The sequence below is a fragment of the Rhinolophus ferrumequinum genome, chromosome 17 (genome assembly GCF_004115265.2).
Source record: "Rhinolophus ferrumequinum isolate MPI-CBG mRhiFer1 chromosome 17, mRhiFer1_v1.p, whole genome shotgun sequence".
Taxonomy (NCBI): Eukaryota; Metazoa; Chordata; class Mammalia; order Chiroptera; family Rhinolophidae; genus Rhinolophus; species Rhinolophus ferrumequinum.
The window spans coordinates 36,557,594-36,582,595 of NC_046300.1; the positions used below are offsets into that span (position 1 = coordinate 36,557,594).

The following is a 25,002-nucleotide window of genomic DNA, read 5'->3' on the forward strand; positions in this document are numbered from 1 at the left end:
AAGCAAATTGTGAAACACACTTTGTTTTCAGTTACCGCCCAGCTCCCTTCTGTGCTGTTCTCTTTTGGCACTTCCCCCTCATCCTGCCCGGGGCCTGGCACTCTGCCTTCCTCCTGGCAGTAGCGCCAAGGTACGGGCTAACACAGCCACAGCTAGTGGTGTAACCATTGATGCTCCTCCCTTTCCCTTCCCAAGAAAAAGATTTTAATCTTCCCTGGGGCTTTCTGGAAACCAAGACTTAATCTGGATTGTAGAAAAAATGGTTTTACTGGTGGTGATTTTAGTCACTAGGGCATACATCAAATCTCAGGATGTTGGCATCTGCCGTCTTGGCTAATGTGCTGAGCCAACTCCAGGAGAGTGAGGGAGGCCCAGGATTGGAGAGTTCTTCTTCACTGCATCTCCTAAGCCTGTTCCTGTCTTTCCATTCCCAGGAGAGACCCTGCCTCTGGCGCTGGCCCTGTTTGCGTTTGTTGGCTTCATGCTGATACTTGTGGTTGTGCCGCTCTCCATCTGGAAGACGGGCCAGCTGCTCCGCTACTCCTGCTGCCCTGGCGTGGTACTCCCCAACACTTTGGTAAGGCTTCTTTCCTTTCAGCATGACGCTGACCAGATGTAGTCTGGGCTTTAGTTGGACATGGGCACACATTTCCTGGGTTGACAAGCATTTACGCAAAGAGGAAAAGAGGGGAGAAGAGCACGACAGGATTTCTCTTCTAATGAGAGAGGCTGAGAGACCTCCGTTTTCCCAGGAGTGGGGACCTTCCTTAGTCCCATAAGGCCATTGTTGCCTGCCCCCAGGACCTGGCAGGCCAAGAGAGCAGTGGTGTTGCACAGCCCCGGGTGCTCGGCACTTCAGGAGTCGTGCAGAGTCTTATTCTTCTGGCCTGGCCTGCCGAGCATTCGTGGCTCCTTCCCGCGATTGTAGCAGCAGCTACATCCAGTAACTTGCTGCGACACAACCTACTCAATTCACACGCCCAGGAGCCTCACTGGTTCTCAGGGAGAAGTGCAGATGTGTGAATGTGGCCAGGGGACAATCTGAACCTGCCCACGGACTACCCAAGGTTAGGTCACCCCCTGTTTTCTCAGCTCCCTGCAAGCCTAGGGCTCGTATCTTATTTCTGAGGACACTGGACCACAGGTCTGAAGCGTTCCAGTGGGGATAGGCCCTATGTGTTCATGCCAGGGTGGGGGAGAAGGAAAAGCAGGCCTCCAGCAGTTTTCCCCATGTTCCATCTGGCGGCCTCCTGTACTTCAACCCCTCCCCCACCCCGCCCCCAACACACAAAGCAGCACAAAAACAAAACAAAATAACAACAAACAAAAACAAAGCCATCCTTGTCGCCTTAGGGATTTCTCACAGTTCTCTCCCGGGAGAAGGGAGTTAGCCGTCAGCTTCTCAGAAGCAACTAGACCTGGACTTGCCTGCAACCTACACATCCCTGTAGCTCCACATCAGCCTGGAATCACTCTGGAAGGAGTCACTCTTGTGACATCTGCAGGGCCCTGATAGTGAGTGAAAGCCTCGCTCTCCCTACACAGGAGGAGTGCTTCTCCCTGTAATGCAGTTTTCATGACATTCCTCCACCCTGTTATCCTAATGCCAGCTCTCTTTTTCTCTTCAGTACTTCCAGGTGATCCTAACTTTAGCTGACACTAGTACAGGGTTAAGCACCAGACATTGTTCTAAGGATTTACATACATTGACTCGTTTCATTTCCCCCTTTTCATCACGCTTACCAATGTGCTTCTCATCAGTTCCCCCTCCGGCCCTCTCTGAATGACAAATGGTTAACTGCTAAAGGTGAAGGCAATGGGTGGGCCTCATTCCTCTTCAGCAAGAATTTGAGGGGCTAATAGTTCCCTGAAGCATAAAAGGATGTGTATCCTGCAGTGGTTGGGGTAGTGTTTTATAAATACAAATTTTTATAAATGTTTGATAATACTGTTCAGATTTTTTTGTATAGTTCTATCAGTTATTGAAAGACAATGAAGTCTCTAAGTGTAGATGTGTCTGTTTCGTCTTTTATGTCAACTTTTCCTTCATGTATTTTGAAGTTCTATTTTAGGTGCATATATATTTACAATGGATACATCTTCCTGAGTAATTGAGTCTTTTGTCATGGTGAAATGTCCCTCTTTATCTCTGACAATGCTCCTTATCCTGATATCAATATAGCCTTTTTTTGTTTACTGTTGGTATGGTATATCCTCTTTCTATATTTTTACTTTAAACTTATCTGTGTCCTCATATTCAAAGTGTGTCTCTTATAGCAGCATATAGTTGGTCTTTTTAAAAAATAAATCTATTTCAGTAATCTTTGCTATTTAATTGGAACGTTCAATTCATTAACTTACCTCTGATCCTCTCACTTCCTTTTGTGTTTGCACCCATATATATTTATGGTTCTTTACTGAGTACGACTGTCTTTGATGGCACCAAGAAAGACCTGTCCTCAGACAAGGAACTGTGAAAAATGGGAAACCCAGTGACATTACCTTCTTTCAAGTATCAACTTTCAGTTGCTCTCTAGTGACCTGAGGAAGCTGGTTTTATATTTGACCAGTTTTTGAAGTAGATTTCTGTAGGAGGATGAGTCTGATTGGTGCTCCTCTGCCATAAGTAGAAGCAGAACCCTGCAATGAAAGAGGGATGCCTGAACCAATCCAAAAATGATGATAGTGGAAGGGGAGCTTTCCTGGCTCAGGCAGATCATTAGCTCTTCTTACTCAAACATGGTGAAAAGTTCAGCCTTCCTCAGCTGGACTCCATCAAACAGTCACCTTTGTGATTTTTCCTCTCAACTCTGTGGTCCATGCTTATCCTTTACTCACAGACCATTCCATTTCTAACACCCTCCCTCATTATCCTATTCTGGTCCTACATTCATCAGCCTGGCAGAGTTTTCTCCCTTCAGGATCAGGGGTACCATGATCCTTCTAAAACCCAGTGTCTTGTTAGTGAGCAACAGAGGTAAGGGCTAGGGAAAGAACCATGTAAAGCGTCAGTTCCTTATAGGATTTCAGGTGCACATGAAGAGTCCTCAAATGACAAGATCTCCTAGGAATTCTGATTTGTTAGGAACCACACCCTAAAAACTAGCTTTGGGAGAAAACCAAACAACTGAAATGAAACCAGAGACAAGCAGATTCTCTGAGAGTATGACCACTTTCACCTGTGGAAGACAGGCACCACTACCCTTGACGAGCTTTGGCTTCTCTGTTCTCCTCACAATCCTCCCTGTATCATTTCAGTATCTGTTCCTACATGTATTCTTTTCCATAAGGCTTTTAATTTTTATTCTGTTTCTCTCTAAATATTTTAAGTGGACAATTTCTCTGAATATATGCATTTCCCATAGTGCTGTGTGAGAAATAGATCACTAGTGTCCACTAAACCCCAAACAGACGCTGAACTGTCCATCACCACCATGTCTCCCTCTCTCAGCCTTCACTCTAGTCCAGTCAGCTGCACTTCAACATTTGCATTAGTTATAATCTTCCAAACTATTGAAAATCAGCTTCCAGCCATCCTTGCAAAATCCACACATTTTTTCAATTAAACCATGGGAAATTACCAAGTGGAAATCCTTGACAACTCTTCAAAAAGCCCTGTTTAGTTTATAAGTGTTTACTTTTTCTGTTTGGATTAAAAATTTCATGTCTACGTCTATAATTTTACAGTTGTTGGTGGTTGTACTCTGAAATATACCATTAAGAATGTCTTTCCACGGGACAGCCCAGGGGCTCATGTGGTTGGAGCTCTGTGCTCCTAACACCGCAGCCTGGCCGGTTGGATTCCCACATGGGCCACTGAGGTGCGCCCTCTACAGCTAAGATTGTGAACAACAGCTCTCCCTGGAGCTAGGCTGTGGCAGCCAGAGGTTGGCCCCCCGGAGTGGGGGAGGGGGAAGAAATGCTGTGGGAAGAAAGGCGGGGGCGGCAGGATGGGGGGGTGGGGGGAGAATGTCTTTCCATTCAAGTCAATATCATCAAGTCTAAATCTAGTCTAAAGCAGAAATATATATGCAACAAAAATTATATTAAGACTGCTCAGTGTATATTCTCTGTTTTTAAAATATAATTTTTTTTCTTGTCTTTCATCCATAATTGCTTCATGGAGATGGAGACTTTGGTGCTAAAGAGTCTTCCTTTCCTTTCCATGACTCACTTTATTCTTTCTCGCTGTCACATTCCACTGTAATGTGGGTAGCCAGCATAAAGATGGCCCCAAGTCAGTCATTCGTCAATGGACCATCCCAAGTATGACTTTGTGTGCTTCATAGAAAGTGGAGTTTGTGAGCTCAGATGCCTCTGGGGTCCAGAATAGAACAACAACAACAAAAAGGTGTGCAGTGCCTTGAATGCAATTCAGTAGGAATAGATGGTGGGGACCAGGGCAAACATATTCTAGTTAAAGAAGGCATCTGCCCGTCAGTTCCAGCAGGTTGTGGCCAACAGGGAATGCACGTGAGCCTGTCCTACCAGATCTTCAACTTTTAGATGAGAAATCCCAAAATCCAGACTTCCATGAGAAATCTCCTGATTTTTAAATGTTGAAAACAAATTCAAACTAAAAAATACATATATCAGCTGAACCTTGCTGGAAAGTTTGTTCTAACCTATGGGACAACAGTTTTGCACCTTCTGAAATTCTGAGATTATGCTGTTTTACATTAATCTTCTAGGACTTATTGTCCAATACAGTAGTCATTAACCATTGGTGACTGTTGGGAACTTGAAATGTGGCTAGTGCCAATTCAGACGTGCTGTAAATATAAAATACACAATGGCTTTCGAAGACTCAGTACCAAAAAAGAAAGTAAAATATTTTATTAATATTTTATATTGATTACATGTTGAAATATTTATTTTTTAATAAAATATATTATTAAAATTAATTTTACCTGTTTCTTTTTACTTTTTAGAATGTGCTACTAGAGAATTTTAAATCGTATATGTAGCTCATATTATATTTCTATTGAACAGCACTGCTCCAGAATTAAAAAAAATAATCAAGCATCACCATTGCAGGTTTAGGTAGCCAGGGTCCTGGGAATCTGACTGGACCAGTAACAGTGAATTGGTGGTGGGTTCCACAGACACCCCCACTCAGTGAGCCCCACTTGTACTGTGTCCTTTCCCATTATTTGCCCCAGAACACTAAGGGTGAGACCCTGAAGCTCCCTCTTTACAAACAAGGATCACGGGCAACTGATTCAATGAAGCTGATGTCTCCTGGGGACTGAGGTGGAGGAAACCATTATACCTATTTATCTGTGCATATTATGTGTCACTCTTCAGAGTGATGATGGGAAGGGCCATGGGAGATAACTGAAGAAGAGCCTTTTGGCGGAGGCGAGCAGGCTAGCAATGGTTGGAGGGGGGATCCCTCTAAAAAGTTGGTACCTGCATTTTTACAACCAGTTATGATTAGGTATTGGTGTCACTGGGAGAAGAAGTCAAGAACATAAAATATGAGTAGGGAAGGGACTTGTGTTTCTGAAGCACCATCTCTGGACTGGGCACCCTGCTAGGTGCTGTACGTAGAGCATCTCAGACCAGGTCATTATTTTCAGAGCTCTCGGGTAGAAGAATGTTACATTTTTTGACCAGAATTATATTCTGGGCTTTTGTGGGGCAGAGTCCCACAGAGAGGAGCATTGACAAAGCAGAGCCCCAACAGATCAGCTGCTCAGTGAACTGGGAGTTGACCTCAGTAAGTATTGGAAGCCACTGATCTAGGAGTTACAATTGCCTTTGGGCTTTTTTTGCTGCTTGAAAGTTAATTAATCAAGTAATTGGGACTTTCGTGATAATCTCTACAACTACTACTACTTTACTACTACTATTCTATCTATTCTATCTAATGAATATTAATGAAAATTATTTTTCAGAAAATCACCAATTCACCCCAGAAGTTAACCAGCTGCAGAAAGGAAGAAATGGAAGTCTGTACCATGAGCATGCTGTCTTCTGAGGAACTCTTCAGGTCTGGATCTAGCAGGCGTAAGGAAGGGCCAAGCTGAAGCTGAGAAACCTGGTCTGCATGACACAGGAGCCAAGAGGCAAAAGGCTGTGTTCTGCTCTCCTCCATGGACAAAGGACAAGAGAAGTCACATTCTGAGGCTCATCCTCAGAAGAGCCTGCTGTGCCCATGTGTAGAAGTAACTGTCAGAGGCAGAGTGGTTTGGCAGGCAAAGCACTGAGTGGGATCAAGAGATGTGCCTCTAGGACTGGGTCTATCTGTTATCCACTAGCCGAATGATGCCAGGGAAAATGATTCTGTCTCTTTGGCCCTCAGTATTCTCATCTATAAAATGGGATTAACAATACAACATCACATATATCTATCTCTAACTCGATACATCTATCTATCTATCATCTATCTATCTATCTATCTATCTATCTATCTATCTATCTATCTATCTATCTCTTATCTCCAGTACTGGCAGAGCTATAGAGAAATTGGTGACACTGTACACTGCAATTAGTTCAGCTTTTCTGAAGAGCAGTATATAAATATATAACAGGAATGATCAGAGACTCTATATACCAGCTGGCTTGGAGATTCCATTTTCCTAGAAGAAAACTTGAAGAGGAAAGGAAGGATGGGTACATTGGTGTTGATTTCACTTCAAGCCAAATGCCTGCACAGGGGTGAATGGCTTCGCCTGCTCTACAATGACCTGGATGGAGGCCACAGCCCCACTGAAAATGGGACGTGCATGAACGCTGTGGATACATGAAATATTATAAAGGGTAAATAGTGTGTGCACACTGAGGACAGCAGCTAAAATGTATGTGTATGATGAAATGACAATGCTGAAGGATGTCAATAAGAAGTGTGATGTTTGCTGTATTCCTTTTTCATGTAGAGTTGTTAAAGTATAGAATTAAGAATAAAAGGGGCAATCTTGGGTAATCTTTTTGGTTTCTTCCAAGAAAATGGTCTTTGGGGTTCTTGTTATATCAAAAACTATGAGTCCAAGGGGCCCCTGAAGACAACCTTTGGTCAGGAGGTGTGGGATGGGGCAGGGGAAGAGTGGGGGACAGGATCTGGCCGCATGAGAACCCCAACTGAAGCAGCAGGCCAAAGCCTCACCTGGTCTTCCTGGGGGCCTCACTCCACAGGAAATCCCTTTAGGGACTTCTATTCTTTAAGACAGCTCATTGAGGGCATCCTCAGCCGCTGCCAGGGCCTAGCTCTGGAAGCCTCTTCAGGCCCCTCTTCTCCATGAGAAGAGGAACAAAGGGTCAGAGAGGAATGGAGGTGCTAAGTTTCTTGAGGGGTAAAAGGACTGATGGGCAAGGCCTGTGCCCGTTTCTTAGTTCCCACCCCTCCCAGCTCTGGAGCCTCTGAGCTGGTTTGTCTCCACGGCCACTTCCTGGGCGTCTTCCAGTCAGCCCAGTGATGGGGACACTCTAAGTGCCTTCGCCAGGTGTTTCCCTCTATACATCAGATAGAGGCTTACAACCCTCTCTCCACCTGGTGGGGTTTCCAGCTGTCAAAGGATGGGCTCTGTCTAGGAAGATGAGATTGCTGAGGATCTTTTCCTTTTCACCATTTTGTCCATCCTTCTGTGTTTGACTCTTTCACGAAGAGTATTTATTAATTTTATAGTTGACCTAAACTGGAAACATACTTTCAGTTTTTAAAAAACGAGAGACTGTACTATGACACTGATCATCACTCTCCCTCTTCTGTCGTCCTGGCCCGTCCACCTGGGAGCACTGTCCCTCGGTCACCTGTCCAAGTCCAGCACCCAGAAATGACCAATGACTTCACTCTGCCTGAGTCTCTCACAGTTAGTCCCAGTGTCCATCCGTTCTTGCTGGTATAGAGCAAGTTCTCTTGATTATTCCATTATCTTCTCTTGTCCTCATGCATTCACTGAGGCCCAACCACCTACCAGACATAAAGCCAGTCCCCAGTAGGAGACGGGCTGCCACCTCCGTAGTGGTTATGTCCTCCTCTCTCCTGGAGCACTTATGTCCTGACTCCCCAGGCCTCCTCTCCTCTCCTCTGGGATACTTTAACAGTAAAAAGAGGTGTGATTAATAACTGCAACAGGGCAACAGTGAAGACTGACCATGTCTTGCAGTTCTTGCTATTGCTCAACCCAATAGAGTGCCCCTGACTCCATAATGAAGCCCCGCTTTCTTAGTCCAGCCTTCAGGGAACAACTGCCACGGTCCAATGAACAGAAACTGCTGCTCCAGGAGGCTTGCATTCCAATCAGGGAAAAGAGGAAATAATAAAACTACAAAATATGGGGACAGGGTGAAAAAGGTGAAGGCATTAAGAAATATAAATTGATAGTTAATACAGTATGGGGAATATAATCAACAATGTTGTAAAGATCATGTAAGGTGCCAGATGGGCACTGGACTTACCAGGGGGATCACGTCATGGACTGTGCAGATGCCTGACCTGAAGCTGAAGTAGAATAATACTGAATGTCAACTATAGCTAAATATCTAGGTATATATAGTCACAGGACGTGGAGTACTATATGGGGAGGCAGTTGCTGGTATTGTAACAGCTGTATAAGATGTCAGAGGGGTAGCAGCTTGGGGGGTGGGTTATCACTTTATGAGGGGTTTAAATGTCTAACTAGTATGTTGCTTTGTACACCTGAAACTAATTAAAAAATACAAACTAAAATAATAAAAGTAGTTGTTATTATTAAGTAAATTATCTACTATATTGGGAATTTGTAAGTCTTATGCAAAATGAAAAGGAAGAGCAGAAAATGGAGGTGGGGGTGAGGGCAGGTTGCAGCCTCCTCAAAATGAAAGTGAATGGGAACAAATAAACCACAACTGTCTGTCAGATAAGTCCTTACATACGCGTATCTACACAGGTTAGGCGATTTTGAGTGACTCTAGAACAAAGTAATTTCACAACAAGTCCTTAGGAATAGAAAGTTTAAAAGAAAAACTTATTCAGTATTAATACTGTTTGAATTGATGGTGTATATATTTTTGGAGCTATTCTCTTAAGCTGTCAGAACAACTAAATAATTATGTTTATTTTGATAGGAGCCTAAATTTCAAGATTAATGAAAGGGAATGCCAAAATAGTGAAAAATTTGGGTAGGAGCAGAGTTCTGTTAGAACGGACTTGAACATATCAATATGAAGTTATGCCTTTATAAAATGTTAAATTAAAAGGTTTATTTTTGGCCTTTCCCCCCAAAATGGCCCAGTAGCAATGATACCTCATAATGTACTCTAATGCCCAGATTTTGGTTTCTAAGGCTATTTTGCTCCCAAAAGGAGTTAGGGTTTCTTGGAACGATACCTGATTCCATGTCTGCTCTGGGGCTAACGAGTACAAGGCAATCTCAGAACATACACACCTGTTGGGCCAGAAGCAAAGCTTTAAATAATTGGTCATTCAAAATTACACAATGATCAATCTAAAAGGGCTCCCACTGGCCAAAGTTGGGACAACGTGAGCATCCAAAAGGAGAATCTTGGCTGACATCAATTGACACAATAAATTTGAAGTCATGAGCCCATTACGATACATAAAAAGAGCAAATGCTAATACAACGAGTTCTCAAAGAAGATAAATAGAATTCATTTCTACTGAGTCTTGTTATGTGATAGTGTTGGGCTTATTGACTCCCCATATCAATGAAGAATACTAGTAAGTGTAAGTTAGTTACTGTAAATACACCTTTTTCTCCACCAACACCATTCCTTGGCCTAAGCCACGACCCCGGTGTTCCCTCTGAAGGCCTGCAGAGCCTCCTCATGGGCTTCTCCACTTGCAATCTTTCCGCACTTGCCTGTCTTCTGTCCCGCCAAGGATTTGGCAGCAAAATTCTTTTAAGATCCTTCTACAGAGAGATTGCAGACTCTGTCTGTCTAGTCTCTGTGCTTCTCCTCCCATTTCTTACATTTTTCCCCCTCTTATTTTCTGTGTGCCCTATTTTCCCTTAGGCTAACTTTCTGTGGGTGCACATCTCTCAGTTTCCTTTGAATCTGGCCTGACTCACTCCTTTCAGGAAACTTGCGCCAGCTTCTGGAGCCACCTGGAGGGGAGGCTCTCATTACGTCCACGGGTGTCTGGCGCCACCTTGTGTTGAGTACTGGAAAATTCCTTCTTCTTTTTCCACTCTCAGAGAACCCCCTGGGGGTTCCTGGATAAAGATAGGACAGCTCAGACAAGTGTCCTAGAATAAGAACTCCATTACAAAATTTCCACGGGCTTGGCCCCTCACAAACCTTCACTGTCATTAGTGGATTTAGAGTTTAGTGACCACCATCTCCTCACTCGTGCTCTATGGGTCCCCAGCATATAGTCAGGGGCTTCACTCTGCGCACATGGCTCTCCCTCCCTGTTGGGCTTTTGGCCTCTGCCTCAGTCTCCTGTCTGTTCCCCTCCCCGCCCCTCCCTCGCCTCCCATGTGTCCTATGTATAGCCTATCCCTGGGCTAGACTGACTTTCTGGGTGTGTTCCTCAGGATATGGATCAGGAGGGGGATTCATAAAACACTGTGGTGCCCAGTCTGTGAAATTTGGAACTGGAATATAAGAGTGACCCACATTACAGTTTTCTCTTGCTGGCTCCTGGGACCCTCAGGTCCTCAACTACCTAACAAAAAAACCTACAAGTGGGAGCAGGAGGCTCGCAAAAAGACAGGCATTCCTTCCTCCCTCAGTGAGAGGCCGAAAGCCCAGCAGAGGCTGTAAAACCCCACTAAGGACCTTGGAGTAAAAACTGAGCAGGAGTCTACTCAGGTACCTGCAAAATGGCCCAAGAGCAAAAGCACAAACCTCCTTCTGTGGCAGAGGTACATGTCCCTGGTCCCTCGTCACCTTAAACCAGCTTTATAAAAAGTGTGAAGGGGTCTTCTTTAAGCAGAAACTACTTTGAAAAACCTGCTTGTTGGACAAATGAGTGCCTCTACAAACCACAGTAACTTCTAAATTTCTCCCCTGTACTTAAAACCACTGTCTACAATGGGGCCACACACCTCCAAATTTCCTGGAGGTGCCAGTAAGTCTTCTACCAAATTGCTGCAGTATAAGATGAAGCCTACAAATATCAACTTGGGTTTGTAGCCTTAAGAGATCATACCCCAGAATTAGGGTCCTCTGATGTCATCCCACCTATCTTAACCACAATGAAGGGCTTTCTCAGGTGAGGCCTTTTCTTTGAAATTAACTCACCACTATCTCACCTTTTGAGTCTTGCAATTGAAGATAGTTAAAAATGGAATAACCCCCTCTCTTCAGATTAAGCCAAGATTATGGAGGGCCAGTGGGGTGGAAGAAGTGCTGTATTTTAAATAAAGACTTTTAATTTAGCAGATGGTAGCAAATAGATGCTGGAATTTAAATATGTGCAACTGTAAGCAGCTCAGTTTTAATTTGATACTTGCATTGTCAGATAAAAGGATTTGTCTCCTTCCTTCTTGCCTTCCTTCCCTTCCTCCCTCTCCTCCTCCTCTCTCTTTCTCCCTCCCTCCTTTCCTTTATTATAATTTATAACTCTTGGTTGAAGTTCTCCCTAAATTCCTCTATTCCACTCTCAAGGTTGGTGAGCATCCTATGGCCATTTCTTTGAAGTTTTTATCAGGCAAATCACTTATCTCCATTTCCTTAGGGTTCTGTTTTTTTTTGGGGGGGGTGGAGATTTTTCTTGTTCATTCATTTGAGACATATTCTCCTGTCTTTTCATTTTGTTTGACTTTCTATGCTTGTTTGTATGAATTGGGCAAAATAGTTATCTCTCCCAGTCTTAGAAAAGTAGCCTTATATTGAAGTGGCCTCTACGTAGTGTGGATGAAAAAAGGGGTTCTATGGAAAGTAACCCCACAGGGTGATCTGATCATAAATTCCTAACTGGGAAGGTCATGAGGGGTAGTCACGCCCCAGGCATACAACTTTACTAAAAGGCTTATCTTTGCCTTAAGCGAGCTCTGTCATGGTTTGTGTGCATCTAGGTTAACACACTTTTGAAATGCCTTATTTAAGACTCCTCCTTCCTGTATATGACCACCCTTTCATATCCCTCCTTCTAAAGGGTGATCACCCTCAAGAGAACACATAGTTTTAACTCCGCTGTAATCCCATCTCTGACTTGCTTTCTCTCACCTTCATGTAATCTTTCCTACTTCCCTCCGTAATCTCAAATGCATAAAAGAAACCGCAAATTGTTATTCTCTAGAGCAGGGTTGTCCAAACTGCGGCCCGTGGGCCAACTGCAGTCCGCAATCCATTGTTAATTGGCCTGCAGCAAATTCCAAAAATATATTTAGTTTACTTAAATAAACCAGGTGAGGCAATACATACTTCACCTCGAGTGAGTGGCCCAGCTGTTTGTGTATTTTACTGCATATGCCCCTTGGTAAAAAACGTTGACACCCCTGCTCTAGAGCATTTGAAATCTTGCTCTCTGGCATATGCCATCAATTTTGGCTCAAATACACTCTTATAAAAATTCTCTACAGGTGTGAACATTTCTTATATTGACAGTAGGCTGTGAGTGCTGGTAGTTTTGGTAGTCTGGTAGGAGAGGGGTGGGTGCCTAAGGCATCTGGGGCACTGGCCTACCAAGCTGGAGAAGCCTCAGGTGGAGAGGCAGGTGCATATAGCAATGCCTTGTCGATCCTGCTTGCAGTCTTTGTTCGGTGCTGAAACGGTTTTGGGCGATGTGTCTGGCAATGTGTGCTGCAGTGACGTTCCAGGTAGGTCATAGCACCTGGATCAGAGCTCCTTCTCAACCTGTGGAGGTAGAGGGGGTCGTAAAAGGTACTCACTGCCACCTCTGACCCCGGAGAATCCCTGCAGTCCCCAGAGAGCTCCCACAGCACCCCAGCCGTGTCTCCATAGTGTCTCTTTTGTTTGTTGTTCAAAAAGTGGTCTTGTGAAGAAATGACCTCTGTGTAGGCTTTATGTGCCCGGTAGTTTGGGGAAGCTGGGTGGAGCTGCACAGGTGCTTCTGGCACCTGTGGCACTGGCTTGCTGGGCTGGAGCAGCTCCCAGCAGGGAGGCCAGGTGGGTGTGGTGATGCCTTGTTGTGCTTGCTTGCTCCCTGTGTTGAAGGCAAAAGGCTCCAGGCAATGTAGCTACAACATGCTATGGTGATCTTGCAGGTAGGCACCTGAATTGAGCTCCCACCTGCCCTATAGAGGTGGAGGGGGATGTGAGCAATGGTGTCTGACAGCTCCTCTGCCTGGAGAGTTCCTACAGCTTCTGGAGGGCTCCTGCAGCTTCCCAGCATTCTCTATTCCGTTTGTTTCTCTTGTTTGTTCAGCAGCTGTCAATTTAGCCCTCAGTTGTCTCACAGGAGTAATTGCTCTCTCTATATGTGTATATTTGAGTTTATTCATGAGGGGGTTAGTTCAGCATCCTATGCTGCAGCCGTTTTAGACCTCTACATGTTGTCACTTTGGCAATGAGCTTGTCCACTCTATTGGAAGACTGAGTAAAATGACCTGGGGCTAGAGTGTGCTTCTTGCTTGTCTAGCTCAATAGTGTCAGAGAAATGACTAGAAGACATCTGATCAGGATGGTAGAATGAGCACACATGAAACCCTCTTTGTAACCTCCTCCAAATACAGAGGAATGATAGATGAAACACACACCACACACACACACACACACACACACACATACACACACACACAATCTTTTGTGGATCAATAATGAAGAATAAGCCTGCAGAGTAAGCTGATAGAGTGTAGCCCAGGCAGGGAAGGAGCTGCATATATCCTGGTTGGGCTTCAAAGCTCATTTGGGAATGGAAATGAACACACCCCCATGCCTGGCATGAGAGTGGACTCATTCTCACTACATGAAGCTGCGTTTGGGGCTGGTTGTCTTGTGAATGGGGCTGAAAATACTCTAGAAATGTGCTGTTGGCCAACGTTGCACAAAGAAAAAGGGACATCTTTGTAAACAATGGAAACTAGGCTGGTCCGACGCAGGGGAGCAGCATCAGGAGTTTTGCTGTCTGAATGCAAACACTTCAAACTCTGTAATGTAAGACTTGGTCCAGGGTGTGCAAGCCAGGAAGAATAGGCTAAGGCAGGTGCAAAAGTTCCTACCGTGGAGGGACTTGTTCATGGAAAACACTCACATGCAGAATGAGTTGTAAAACAAAAGTGACAAACAACATGACAAAATTCACCATGAGGCCTATGGTGAATTCACAGACTTAACAAACAGAAAAATTCTTAACAGAAGAGATGGAAATAATAGATAATTTGAAAATCTACTGACTGATAAAATGTCTCTCACCTTCCCTTAAAATTTACCTAGTAGGGGCAATTTTTTTTTTATCTCTACCAATTGATGACTTTTCTTTTGCCATGTCTGAGTAGTAGAAAGCTCTATAGTCACTTTAACTCAGGGTTTCAATTCATAATTAAAATTGCCTACTCCAAGATAGTAATAAAAACTTTGAACTCTTACAAGAGAAAAAGCTTTTTTTTTTTCTTAAGCAGGTGAGCTTCCTTACTTCAAGGAAGGGTGAGGTCAGTTTCCACTCTCTCTCTCTCTCTTTTTCTAACCTCCTCCCTCTTCACTTGCTGCCATTGTAGACACATCTGAGATTGGAGTTCAAGAAAGGAAGAGGGAAGGAGGGTGTCAGGAAAGGTCTTACTTGATTGGAACAGGTGAAAGCTGGTTTCAGGCCCCCTGGGATGGGCTGATTTATAACTGATCCTTTTTCCTATGCACACTCCTGTGAGTTCTCTCTAAATTTGCCTGCTGAAACTCTCAGACTGTACCCCCATGTAGGCAACAAATTTTATTTTTCCAGCTTGTGATGGTTAACTTTGTGTGTCTACTTGACTGGGCCATGAGTGCCAAGATATTTGGATAAACGTTATTCTGGGTGTGCCTAAGAAGGTGTTTCTAAATGAGATTAATATTTGAGTTGGTAGACTGAGTAAAGCAGATTGCCCTCCCCGGTATGAGTGGACCCAATTCCATAAAGACCTGAATAGAGTAAAAAGGCTGAGTAAGAAAGAATTCTTTCTCTCTGCACGACTATCTTCGAGCTGGGACATCAGTCTTCTGCCTTCAGACTGGCCTTGGACTATACTTACTTAACTCTTGTGATTCTCAGGCCTTTAGGCTCAGACTGGAACTATATCATTAACTCTCCTGTTTCCAGTTTGCCAACTGCAAGTCTTGGGACTAAAAACACTCCAGAAATGTCTCCGTAATCATGTGAGCCAATTCCTTATAATAAATCTTGCTTTCTGTTTATTCTGTTTCTCCAGAGAAACAGAATATACTGGGGGTGCCAAAAAAATTGTATTCAAATGGATACTTTGGTCAACGTTGCTCAAGCAGTAGTTCACTGTAATCGAAAGTGTCTGGATGCTGATGGTAACAACTTTGAGCACCTCTTGGAATTGCAGAAGTCAAACATGACTTGTATTCATCTTTTGTTATCGGTATATGTTGAGTATTACAATTTTAATACAGTTTTCCTTTTTTAAAATGTGTATACATTTTTTTGGCACCCTCTGTATATATACACATATCCTACCTAAATCAGACTAATACAGATTTTAGTATTGAGAGTGGTTCTAGAGGAACAGAATTTTAAGAATGAAGTTTCTGAATTGGATCTGGGGTTTCTGGAATTGGTTCTCTAATCTGATTAGATGTAAAGATGCTGATGACTCTATTTCCTGCAGTAAAGAGAGCACTAATAGTCCATGGCATGATTTATATATATATATATATATATATGCAAAATATCTCCATTATATACTCGTTTTTTTTTTAATTTTTATAAGAGTTTATTTGAGCCAAACTGACGTTCGATACTCCTAATCAAGCTCCTTACTTATAAGAAGCAAGGAGCTGGCTGGGTGACTGTGTATATGATACTTTCAAACATTTTTGGAAAACTAATGAATCTAATCTTGGCTGGTTGCTACTAATGTTGCTAGATAAAGTGGCAAAAGGAAAGGATGGGTTCAGGATTTAAATTCTCAGCTCAAATACTACCTAAATGACCTGAAAACTTCCATGTGTCCTGGTGAGAACTTTCATCTTCTATAGCTTGTAGGGCTGAGATTGCTGAAAATCAGATGCAGAATCTCATCCTGTGATTACTGAAATACAATACAGATTGAACTCCCCGTCTTCCCGGGTATCTACTGTTAAAGAGAGGCCACTGATTGGAAAAGAATGGGATCTTGTAAGTTGGAGTGGGGATGTGAGGGAGGACCCTGATGAAGCTGGGGTCATTGAGGCCCTAAATTCTGATGAGTTCTTTTTGTTAGTATAAGACCTCCCCATTCCCATTGGAAGCAATCCTCCCACCCTCAGTGGTAGCAATTCCCAGTGAAGGAATTAACCCTGCATCGACGGAGGAAACTGTAATAGCTTCCTCTGAGGCTGTTGTTATGCAAGACAATGCTGATTCTCCTCCGGACCCACCCCTAAGGCCCTTCTTGGCCTCTAGACCTGTAAGACTCAAGTCCCAGGCGGCCCCCACAGCTGAACTACAAAGTGTTGTCCATGAGGAGCTATGCTATACTCCAAAAGAACTACTTGAACTTTCTAATTCATACAGACAGAAATCTGGGGAACATGTGTGGGAAGGGATATTGAGGGTGTGAGATAATGGTAGAAGAGACATAAAGTTAGATCGAGTCAAATTTATTTATTTATTTATTTATTTATTTATTTATTTATTTATTTATTTATATTAGTTTTAGGTGCACAAGAAAAAGTAATACTTAGATGTTTATCATTTATATATACTCTCACACTGTGGACTCCCCTCCCCCATTCACTATCTCTCTGACATCGCACCGAGCCATCCCATTTCCACTGTCTCCACTCCCAATGCTGTACTCCGCCTCTTATAAGTGTATACAAACATATATATACATATATATATAATATTATAGTTGGCATTCATTATTGTTCAGCTTCAGGTGTACAGTGCAGTGATCAGGCAGAGTCAAATTTATTGATGTTGATACGAAGTAGAGATTCTGCATTTATGTTGCAGCTCAAGAGTTAGGAAGGGTTCTGAAAGTTTGTTTGGTTGACTTAAACATGGACGAAAAGAAAGCCCACAGTGAGCAAATCAAAAATGACCTGCCTTGGTTTAATATATAGGAAGGGATTCAAAGGCTTAGGGAGATTGGAATGTCAGAGTGGATGTGTCATTTAAGACCTACTCACCCACAGTGGGAGGGTCCAGAGGGCATACCTTTCACCAATACTGTGAAAAATAAATTTGTGAGGGGACTCCCAACATCCCTGAAGAACTCAGTGATCACTCTTCTCTGCAGTCCAGACCTTATAGTGGGAAACACAGTCATTGAATTGAGAAACCCAAATGCAATGGGAGTAATTGACTCTGGAGTGACAGGGGTCAAGTGGTTGTATTCAACCTCCAAAGGTAAGGTAGACATGGATAGCGTAATGAATAGCCAAGTCAAAGCAGTGGTCAGAATAGTCTGACTCATGCAGACACATGGCATTGGCTAGTAGGTCATGGTGTTCCTAGAAGCCTGCTAAATTTTTACTCTTGTGTAGGCAGGAAAGTTCTAGATCAAGTGAACAAAAGTCTAACTTGAATCATAAAAACAGACAGTCATGGCCCTTCAATCAATTCCCAGACTTGAGGTAGTTGACAGACCCAGAACCCCTTGAATAAAAGGAAACTAAGTCCCCTTCAGGAAGGACGCTGGTGTGTGTGTTACATGCCATTGATTCAGCTCCAACTTCTGGTGACCCTATGAATGAGTGACGTCCACAGTGTCCTGTCTTCAACAGCCCTGCTCGGCTCCTGTAGACTCATGCCTATGGCTTATTTTATAGAGTCAGTCCATCTCATATTTTGTCTTCCTCTTTTCCTGCTGCCTTCTATTATCCCCAGCATTATTGTTTTTTTCCAAAGAACCTTGCCTTCTCATGATGTCCCTGAAATAGTACAGCTTCAGTTTTGTCATTTTTACCTCTAGAAATGTTTCAGGCTTAATTTGCTCTAGAACTGACTTGTTCATCTTCCTGGGTCTCCAGTCTGATGACTGCAGTTTTGGGAATTCTTAGTGTGCAAAATCATATGAACCAATTCCTTATAACCCCTCCACCTGCCCTCCTCCAGATATATATATCTGGTTCCATTTTTCTGGAGAACCCAGATGAGTACACAGCTGTAGCTTTCCTTCTTAGTGTCTGGGTTTCTCAGACACTGCTGTCTACTCTGCATTCACAGTCATTTTTGCCTCCGCGAAGTGAGCCAGGCACCTACCCTCTTTGTTTCCCAACAGTAAGGAACACACATCAAGCTCTCTGCATGGAATTCTAAGGTTGGGATTTAGAGATAAATTGCTCCCATTCCATCCTCTTCCTCGGGGCAAAGAAACTCGGAGCACTCCAACAGCTCTCTCCAAATACATCCTCTTCACAAATCCTTTGAACTGTTCAACAACTCAATCCTTTCTCTACCCTGTCAATGAGTGACAAGTACAATATTTGGATATTATTTTTAGGTATAACATGTAAAATGTTAAAGAGGTAAGGAGGAAATAGCATTATTGCAACAAGACCAGGAAATTATTAAGCACGAACAAGTAGTTATGGAAAATATTGCTATTGGAAATATAAAGACTACAATAACTAGGAGAAATAGCAGGCTAGAATACGTGATGAGAGATGAGCGAATTAAAAGAAAAAAAGAAATTACATATGATACAGCACCAAAGGATGAAGAAATGAAAAATATGAATAAGAAGTTGAGAGTCATGGAAGTTAGATTGAGAAATTCCAACTACATCCAAGAGGAATTTCTGAATGAGAAAACTAGTGAGAACAGGAGAGGGAATAGTTGAAAATTTTCTGTAATTGAATAAAATTCCATTTTAGAAAAGTGTACTGATTGTGATGAGGGTAAAATAATAAAAACCCAAAAAACCCCTCCTGAATACCACCATGCCTCACTGGGAACAGAAGAAGGAGATGCAGCATCAGTGAAGTTGTGAGCCACTGTCACACCCGATCACGTTCCTATAAAGGAAACACCTGGGTCATGAATATCTCCTGCCTTCCCCTGACCCAGGGTAGGAGACTAAAGGACATGTCTGGAGTCTCCACCATTTTACTTACTTCTTTCCCCATAAACCGATTAAACAGACTCCTTATTCATAATGAAAAACAAAAAACTTTCTGCTGCTTCTGGTCCACATGCTGCTCGAGGCATGTGTTATTTAGGGCTCAGAAACATGGTACAGCACACAGTAGGGACTTACTCTAGGAGTTTTTCTAAGTGTTGAAAGTTGGCTCTGTGATTGGGTCCCCGCTGATTCAGGTCTTCTAGAAGAGGCGATGATGGGAACAATGTTGGCAAGCGTGGAAACAGCAGTGCCTCATCTCCTGCGACACATTCTAATTGCTATTCCACAGGAAATGTTTTCAAAGGCTGTACCGAAGAGAAAGGGAAATAACAAGATCTCGCTAGCCTCTCAACCCTTAATCTTTAGACGAATCAGGAATACATACTTAATGTAAAAAGTTCAAGCGATATGGAAGGATCTAAAACAAAAGGCTCCTGCCTTCTTTCCCTTCCTCCTTCACCCCAAGTGTGAGCTCTGTTAATATTTGGCGTGTCTCCTTCCCGATCCTTCTCTCTTTCTCTGGGAGGGGATAATATGTGTATTATCACCAGTGATGGTTCTCCCATCCCGCACTCCCTTTACTGTGGGTCACTCCTCTGCTCTGGATTTTGGAAGGTAGACGGGAGACATTCGTTGCTGTAAGGAAGCTGTCACAGTGGAATCAGAGAAAAAATATGCTAAATTATTGAGTTTTCATCCTAGATGTAAGATAGAAAAGATTGAGTAGATTATATACTGGCAGTTTTTTCCTCTTTTCCCAACCCCAGTCTAGAACAAACTGAATAGATGGAAGAGGGCAGATAGGGATGAAGTAATGGAGAAACAGTCAGAGTCTCCCAAAGGGAGGCTCCTTGCCCTCCCCCAGGGGTTAGATATAACATATGAGGGTGTTATAGACCTCTCCATATAAAGTTTGGGGACTCAGGAGCAGAGGGGTCAGTGATAAACGTCCATTTGGAGATTTGGGGAGCAAATAACTTCCCCTTAAAATGTGATCCAAGGTAGGGTGCTAAACTTAAGGGCCAAGGTAAGGAGAGAAAAATTCGGCATTGGCTAAGTTTAAATAAAAACTGCCTGGCTTTATTTAGGATTGACCACGATTACATTTTCTGCCATCAGGAGGAATGGAGATTAATAAAGTAAAATTGAATTATGCAACAGTAGCCAATATGTATAGGACATATTCTTAAGTCAGACGGCGTGTACGCTGTAAAGTTGGATTCCACTTAGGCTTTTGATTCTATTCCCCCATTTTCCTTTCTCCATGACCTGGCTTTATCCTGAAATGGGATGAAAGAGTTATGGCTTCAATTTATCCATTTTCCTGCCAAATTAGGATATTTAAACATGAGGTGTGGGTTTATCTATCACCAACGGTGTTGAAAAGTGAATATTTGTTTCCCACTCTGTCTTCTTCCGGACATTTGTAAATGATTCGATCAACTGGCATTGTTTTACACGTGCTTTTCCGAGTGTGGCTTCCCAAGGAATCCGCCTAGCTAGTTGTAGTTCCTAGAGACACCACTAGGTGTCAATGTAGGTCTTGGTTGGTGCCAACTCGGAGATGCCTTTGATTTGGTTTGGTCCCTGTGGAGCCTTAGCGTCCTCTCCTGCAAAATAACAAATGTCCGTCGTGCAGGGCACTTTCTTCAGGAAGGACTCCAGGGAGCTCAGGAGTTTGCATATGAAGCCGAGGGAGCGAGGGGCTTCTGATAATGATATTCAACGTCTAACGGTGTCGCTCACAGGCAGAGCAGAGGTCCCTCCCAGCTTTGATATATGAGATTATTATGGAGAGGTAATGCAGGCCAAGTGACGCTGTACAGTAGGCTGTGTATGTGGATTCCTGTGTGAATTGTGGGGCTCGGTGCAGCAGAGATGGTCACTTCACAGCGACAATGAAGGGGAGAGGAGAGGTGCAATGGGGACCGCCACGGAGGGCCAGGCACTCTCTGTTTGTTCTCAGTGGCAGTTGGTTGCGCCTCTTTCTCAGGGTGCAAGAGGAGGCCAGACGAGGATGAGCATTTCCCCTCAGTCCTGTGGTGGAAGGCACAGGGCACCCCCAGGTAGTCAGTGCCTTGGGGAGATAGCCAGAGGGGCTGCCACAGTGGTTGTTCCTCTGGACTCCAGAATCTTTACTGAATCAGTGTTAAACTTACGTAGAGGAGCTCATCAATCCAGGACTTTATGAAGGTGACAAAAGAGTAAATAAATGAAAAACTGGGCTGGTGCTCTGAAGTGAGGTCTCAGTAGACGTTCCTCCACAGTTACCTCAATGGACAATGGGGGTGGGGCTGGTAGGAGTTTCCCTAGGGAGCTGGTAGCCCCTTAGATGTGGTTGACAATAGTCTTTTTTCTCTTCTTCCAACTTATGCCAAGCACCGTCCAGGGACCACTCTATTTAGACTAGAACGTTGTTTTTTCTTTTGTTTTAAAATTCTTGTGTTTGAGACACATCATCAGCTTGAAATAGCAATTCTATGCGCTTGCTAAAATGTTTCTACTTACCCTGGGGAGTCCCCACAGCTTCTTATTCAGGGTGATGAGAATCCCCTCTTAAGGCCTCCACATCTCACCTCCATGCTGTTCCAGGACCACAGATGGGCACCAAACTATGGTCACTGCCACAGGGCATCCCTGCCAAAGTCTAGTCCTAGACAGATGGATGCCTGTTCTCAGCAGAGTGCGTTCTCACCTGGCTTCAAAGTTATTTACTCAGTTTTTGCTCATATGTTCAGTTGTTACCCAGCCACGTACTCTGCCAGATCTAGCTCTCCCCTCACAAACCCTCAGACCCCCGACCTCAGACCTTTGGTTAGAGCTTAAGTCCCCGCTCCAAATTCCTCTTCCCTTTCCATAGACCTGTTGGCTTCTTTTAGCCTCAGGTTTGGATCTCAGATCCCTTATTCCCAGAAGATCCTGGTTCCCACTGCAGACTATGCACCTTTCTTCTGAGCTCTGCAAATCTAAGAGTCTCAGGCAGGGGCATGCCTTCATAGCACCACACAAACCTGGTATATTCCTCCAAGGCATCAACAATAAGGTATTAGATACATTATATCCTCACAGGGCCTTAGCCTCTCTGGAAATATAAATATAGTATATACATTACATAGTAAATATAAATATAACATATATAATATAAGGCCTTAATTTGTATAACTAAACAGGATTCCCCAAGGGCCCCAAGATGACTTGCTATCCTTATCCGATGGACCAAGAGGCAGCCAGCATAATTTGTTCAATTTTGGACTCACTTTGGACCTACTTTTATTGTTGACAGAAAGCTCTTCATCTTTGTATCTGCAGATACTCAAAGTAAATCTGTGAATATTGACTCTTTGTTCCTTGACTTCTATGCATAAACATATAGGCAATTCTCTTTTTTTGAATGAGTGAATACAGACAGGGTTCTTGCTTCTGGACTCTGTGGAATGACTGCCTGTTAGCTTGATGGGACAGGCGGGTGAAGGGGCTATGTGTGCTATGCTCGCTCTCGCTCATTCCCTGGTCTCTCCTCCCTCCCTAAACCTGAGCCCTCAGCCTGTTTCTGGGGTCTAGATGTTGAGTTTCCTGCCTTGCTTAGTGTTCTTGGCTACTGCAATCTATAATAGGAGGGCATTTTAAACTATGTTGGGTAGAAGAGTCTTCCTCTTGGGTTTGGAACAAAACACAGGCACCCTGGCACTTCCTGTGTGACACCTGCCTCCAGGCTCTAGCGGCTGAGGGTATGAAAGAGGGTGTGTATTGGGGGGTCAGAAGTGGAGGATAGTATTGGGGTTCCTGATTGGATCATTTGCTGTTCAGGGTCATGTAGACGGCAATATAAATATGGTGTGCTGATTGGCAGGCGGTCACTTGGGGCATGGGATCAGCAAAAAAGTGAGAGGGATTAAGGAGTGATGATGGAAATACATAAGTTACAGGTGGGAGAGAATTTTGGTGGTCCGGATCAAGCTCTAGAAGTATCTAAAACTCTTTCTTAACATCTAGTCCTGTTCAGGATTCATAAACCGACTTCCCTTTGAAGGATCTGAATTCCAGAAGTGGGCAAAAGCACAGAGAAGCCAGGAGAAGAGCACAAAGAAATGATGAAAGAGATCCAAGGGGATCTGGTGGAATATTGAGAGTGACTTCGCCACATGTCTTCCCTCCGCCCTTACACATGTTGTTTGAATTTGGAACTGTCAGCACACGTCCTCTTGGGGCAGATGAGGAACAAAACTCTCTCTGGCTTTGACTGAGGATTCACATTCCACTTGGAGTCTCCATCTATGTGCTCAGACCCACCTTTCTATGCCTCATGGACGATCCCTTCCTAGTACCATCTCTAGCCTGGGATCTGGGCTTTTCTCAGTGATGGGGGCTCAGCCAGGGCTCAAGTGGGATCCCTAGCGAGTGTCTCAGTTGCTCCTTGATAAGGAAGGGAGGCTGGAAATGTACAGAGAGGACAGACTAGCATGATGGTGAAACTTGTCCGCTAGATGTGTATACATATAGTCAGCATGGAGGACATCATTGGTCATTTAGTCTACTCCAGGTCTCTCACAGATGGGGACACAAGGACAAGAGACAGACACCTGGGTTTTTTCAACCCCATGGACTCCTGAGCCTGGACCTGGCTGCCCTGGGTAGTTTCATCACTGGTCATTTAAGTTTCTGCCTTCCTGGTTCCAGGAAAATGGGGAAATATATTCTTGTCCTATTACTGCCTAAACACTCCAAGTAGTTTCCCACAACTCTGGACCTCCCAGGCAGGTGAGTATCTTCAAAGGCAGGACAGGAGTTCCCCAGTAATGTAACTGGGGCTCACTCTGTTGCGTAGTCGGCTTTTATTGGGACAAACATCAAGTTGAGCAGCCTCAGTTTTTCTAGACTGATCAGTTCCTGGATATTAAAGAAGAAATGGCCCAGGTTCACACTGGGCCCCCACTTTTCATCCATTACCTCAGCTAAAAGCGTTCAGTACCAAATCCTCTTCTTTTTGGGGATTGAGGGTAATACTCAATATATTTTATATGATGAAGCAGAATCATAGCAGGCAGTATTTAATAAGTTCATTCAGCTCAGGCCTAATGCCCGAGAAGTGCTGCTGAGTCACACTAAACTATGGAAAAGTCCATTTGGAAAACCCACAAATTTGACTAATGCAAGTTTGATGTTCTAGTTTTATTCATTGGAGATAATATGGATTGAATCTGTAGCAAAAAAAGTGTATTTTTCATTTTTTTAAAAATAAATGACATCCTGTAGTCTTTTTTCCTTTTTAATTTTTCTTTTTTTTTTTTTACCACAAGTACAATGCACACCGATAAAAAAGATGTGTGTCGCATGTGTCTGTGATAATAGCCATGACAAAGGCAGTCCGAGGCATGTTAACAACAGACTTATCTATGGAGCAGCACCTTATGTAAGATGCATTTTCCTCTAGAGCCAAGCAGCAAAGAATCTACCTACAAGCAGATTAGTGGCCCCTGGGCCCACGTTCAGCCCAGCGTGGACCCATGGCAGGGGGAGTTTTCTCACCTACATAATTGACACAATAAAGGTAGGATTTCCATTTAGCCCAACAGAAGCTAGCATGTAAATGGGGACTTGATGCTTTGCAGTCTGGCTGTACTAATGTCACCTATGGAACCCAGGATGATTTCAGTGACATCTTTGTTTTCACTGATGGAGAAGTGTGCTTTCTTCCAATATCCATCTGACAAGCCTGGAGAAACATTTGAATGGCAAGTGGATACAGTGTATTTAAGGTTTACTTGAGTATAGCCATTCAAGATGTCTTTTATAACCTCCCTCCCCGCAAAAAAAAAAAAAAAAAAAAACCAGCAACAAGCTATAGCGCTAAACAATGATAGAAAACTTGGTTGAAGCTGAT

The 25,002-nt window shown here is 43.5% G+C and overlaps 1 protein-coding gene across 1 annotated transcript in view; it reads left to right on the top strand.

The window, feature by feature from the left end:
* The window catches only part of IL20RB (interleukin 20 receptor subunit beta), a 34,973-nt gene extending 28,857 nt beyond the window's left edge, over positions 1-6,116 (top strand). The window contains exons 6-7 of the mRNA XM_033133292.1: positions 435-577; positions 5,901-6,116. Of these exons, the coding sequence (XP_032989183.1) occupies positions 435-577; positions 5,901-6,032 (275 nt within the window). The 3' untranslated portion in view covers positions 6,033-6,116. The remainder of the gene's footprint in view (positions 1-434; positions 578-5,900) is intronic.
* The last annotated feature ends 18,886 nt before the right edge of the window (positions 6,117-25,002 follow it).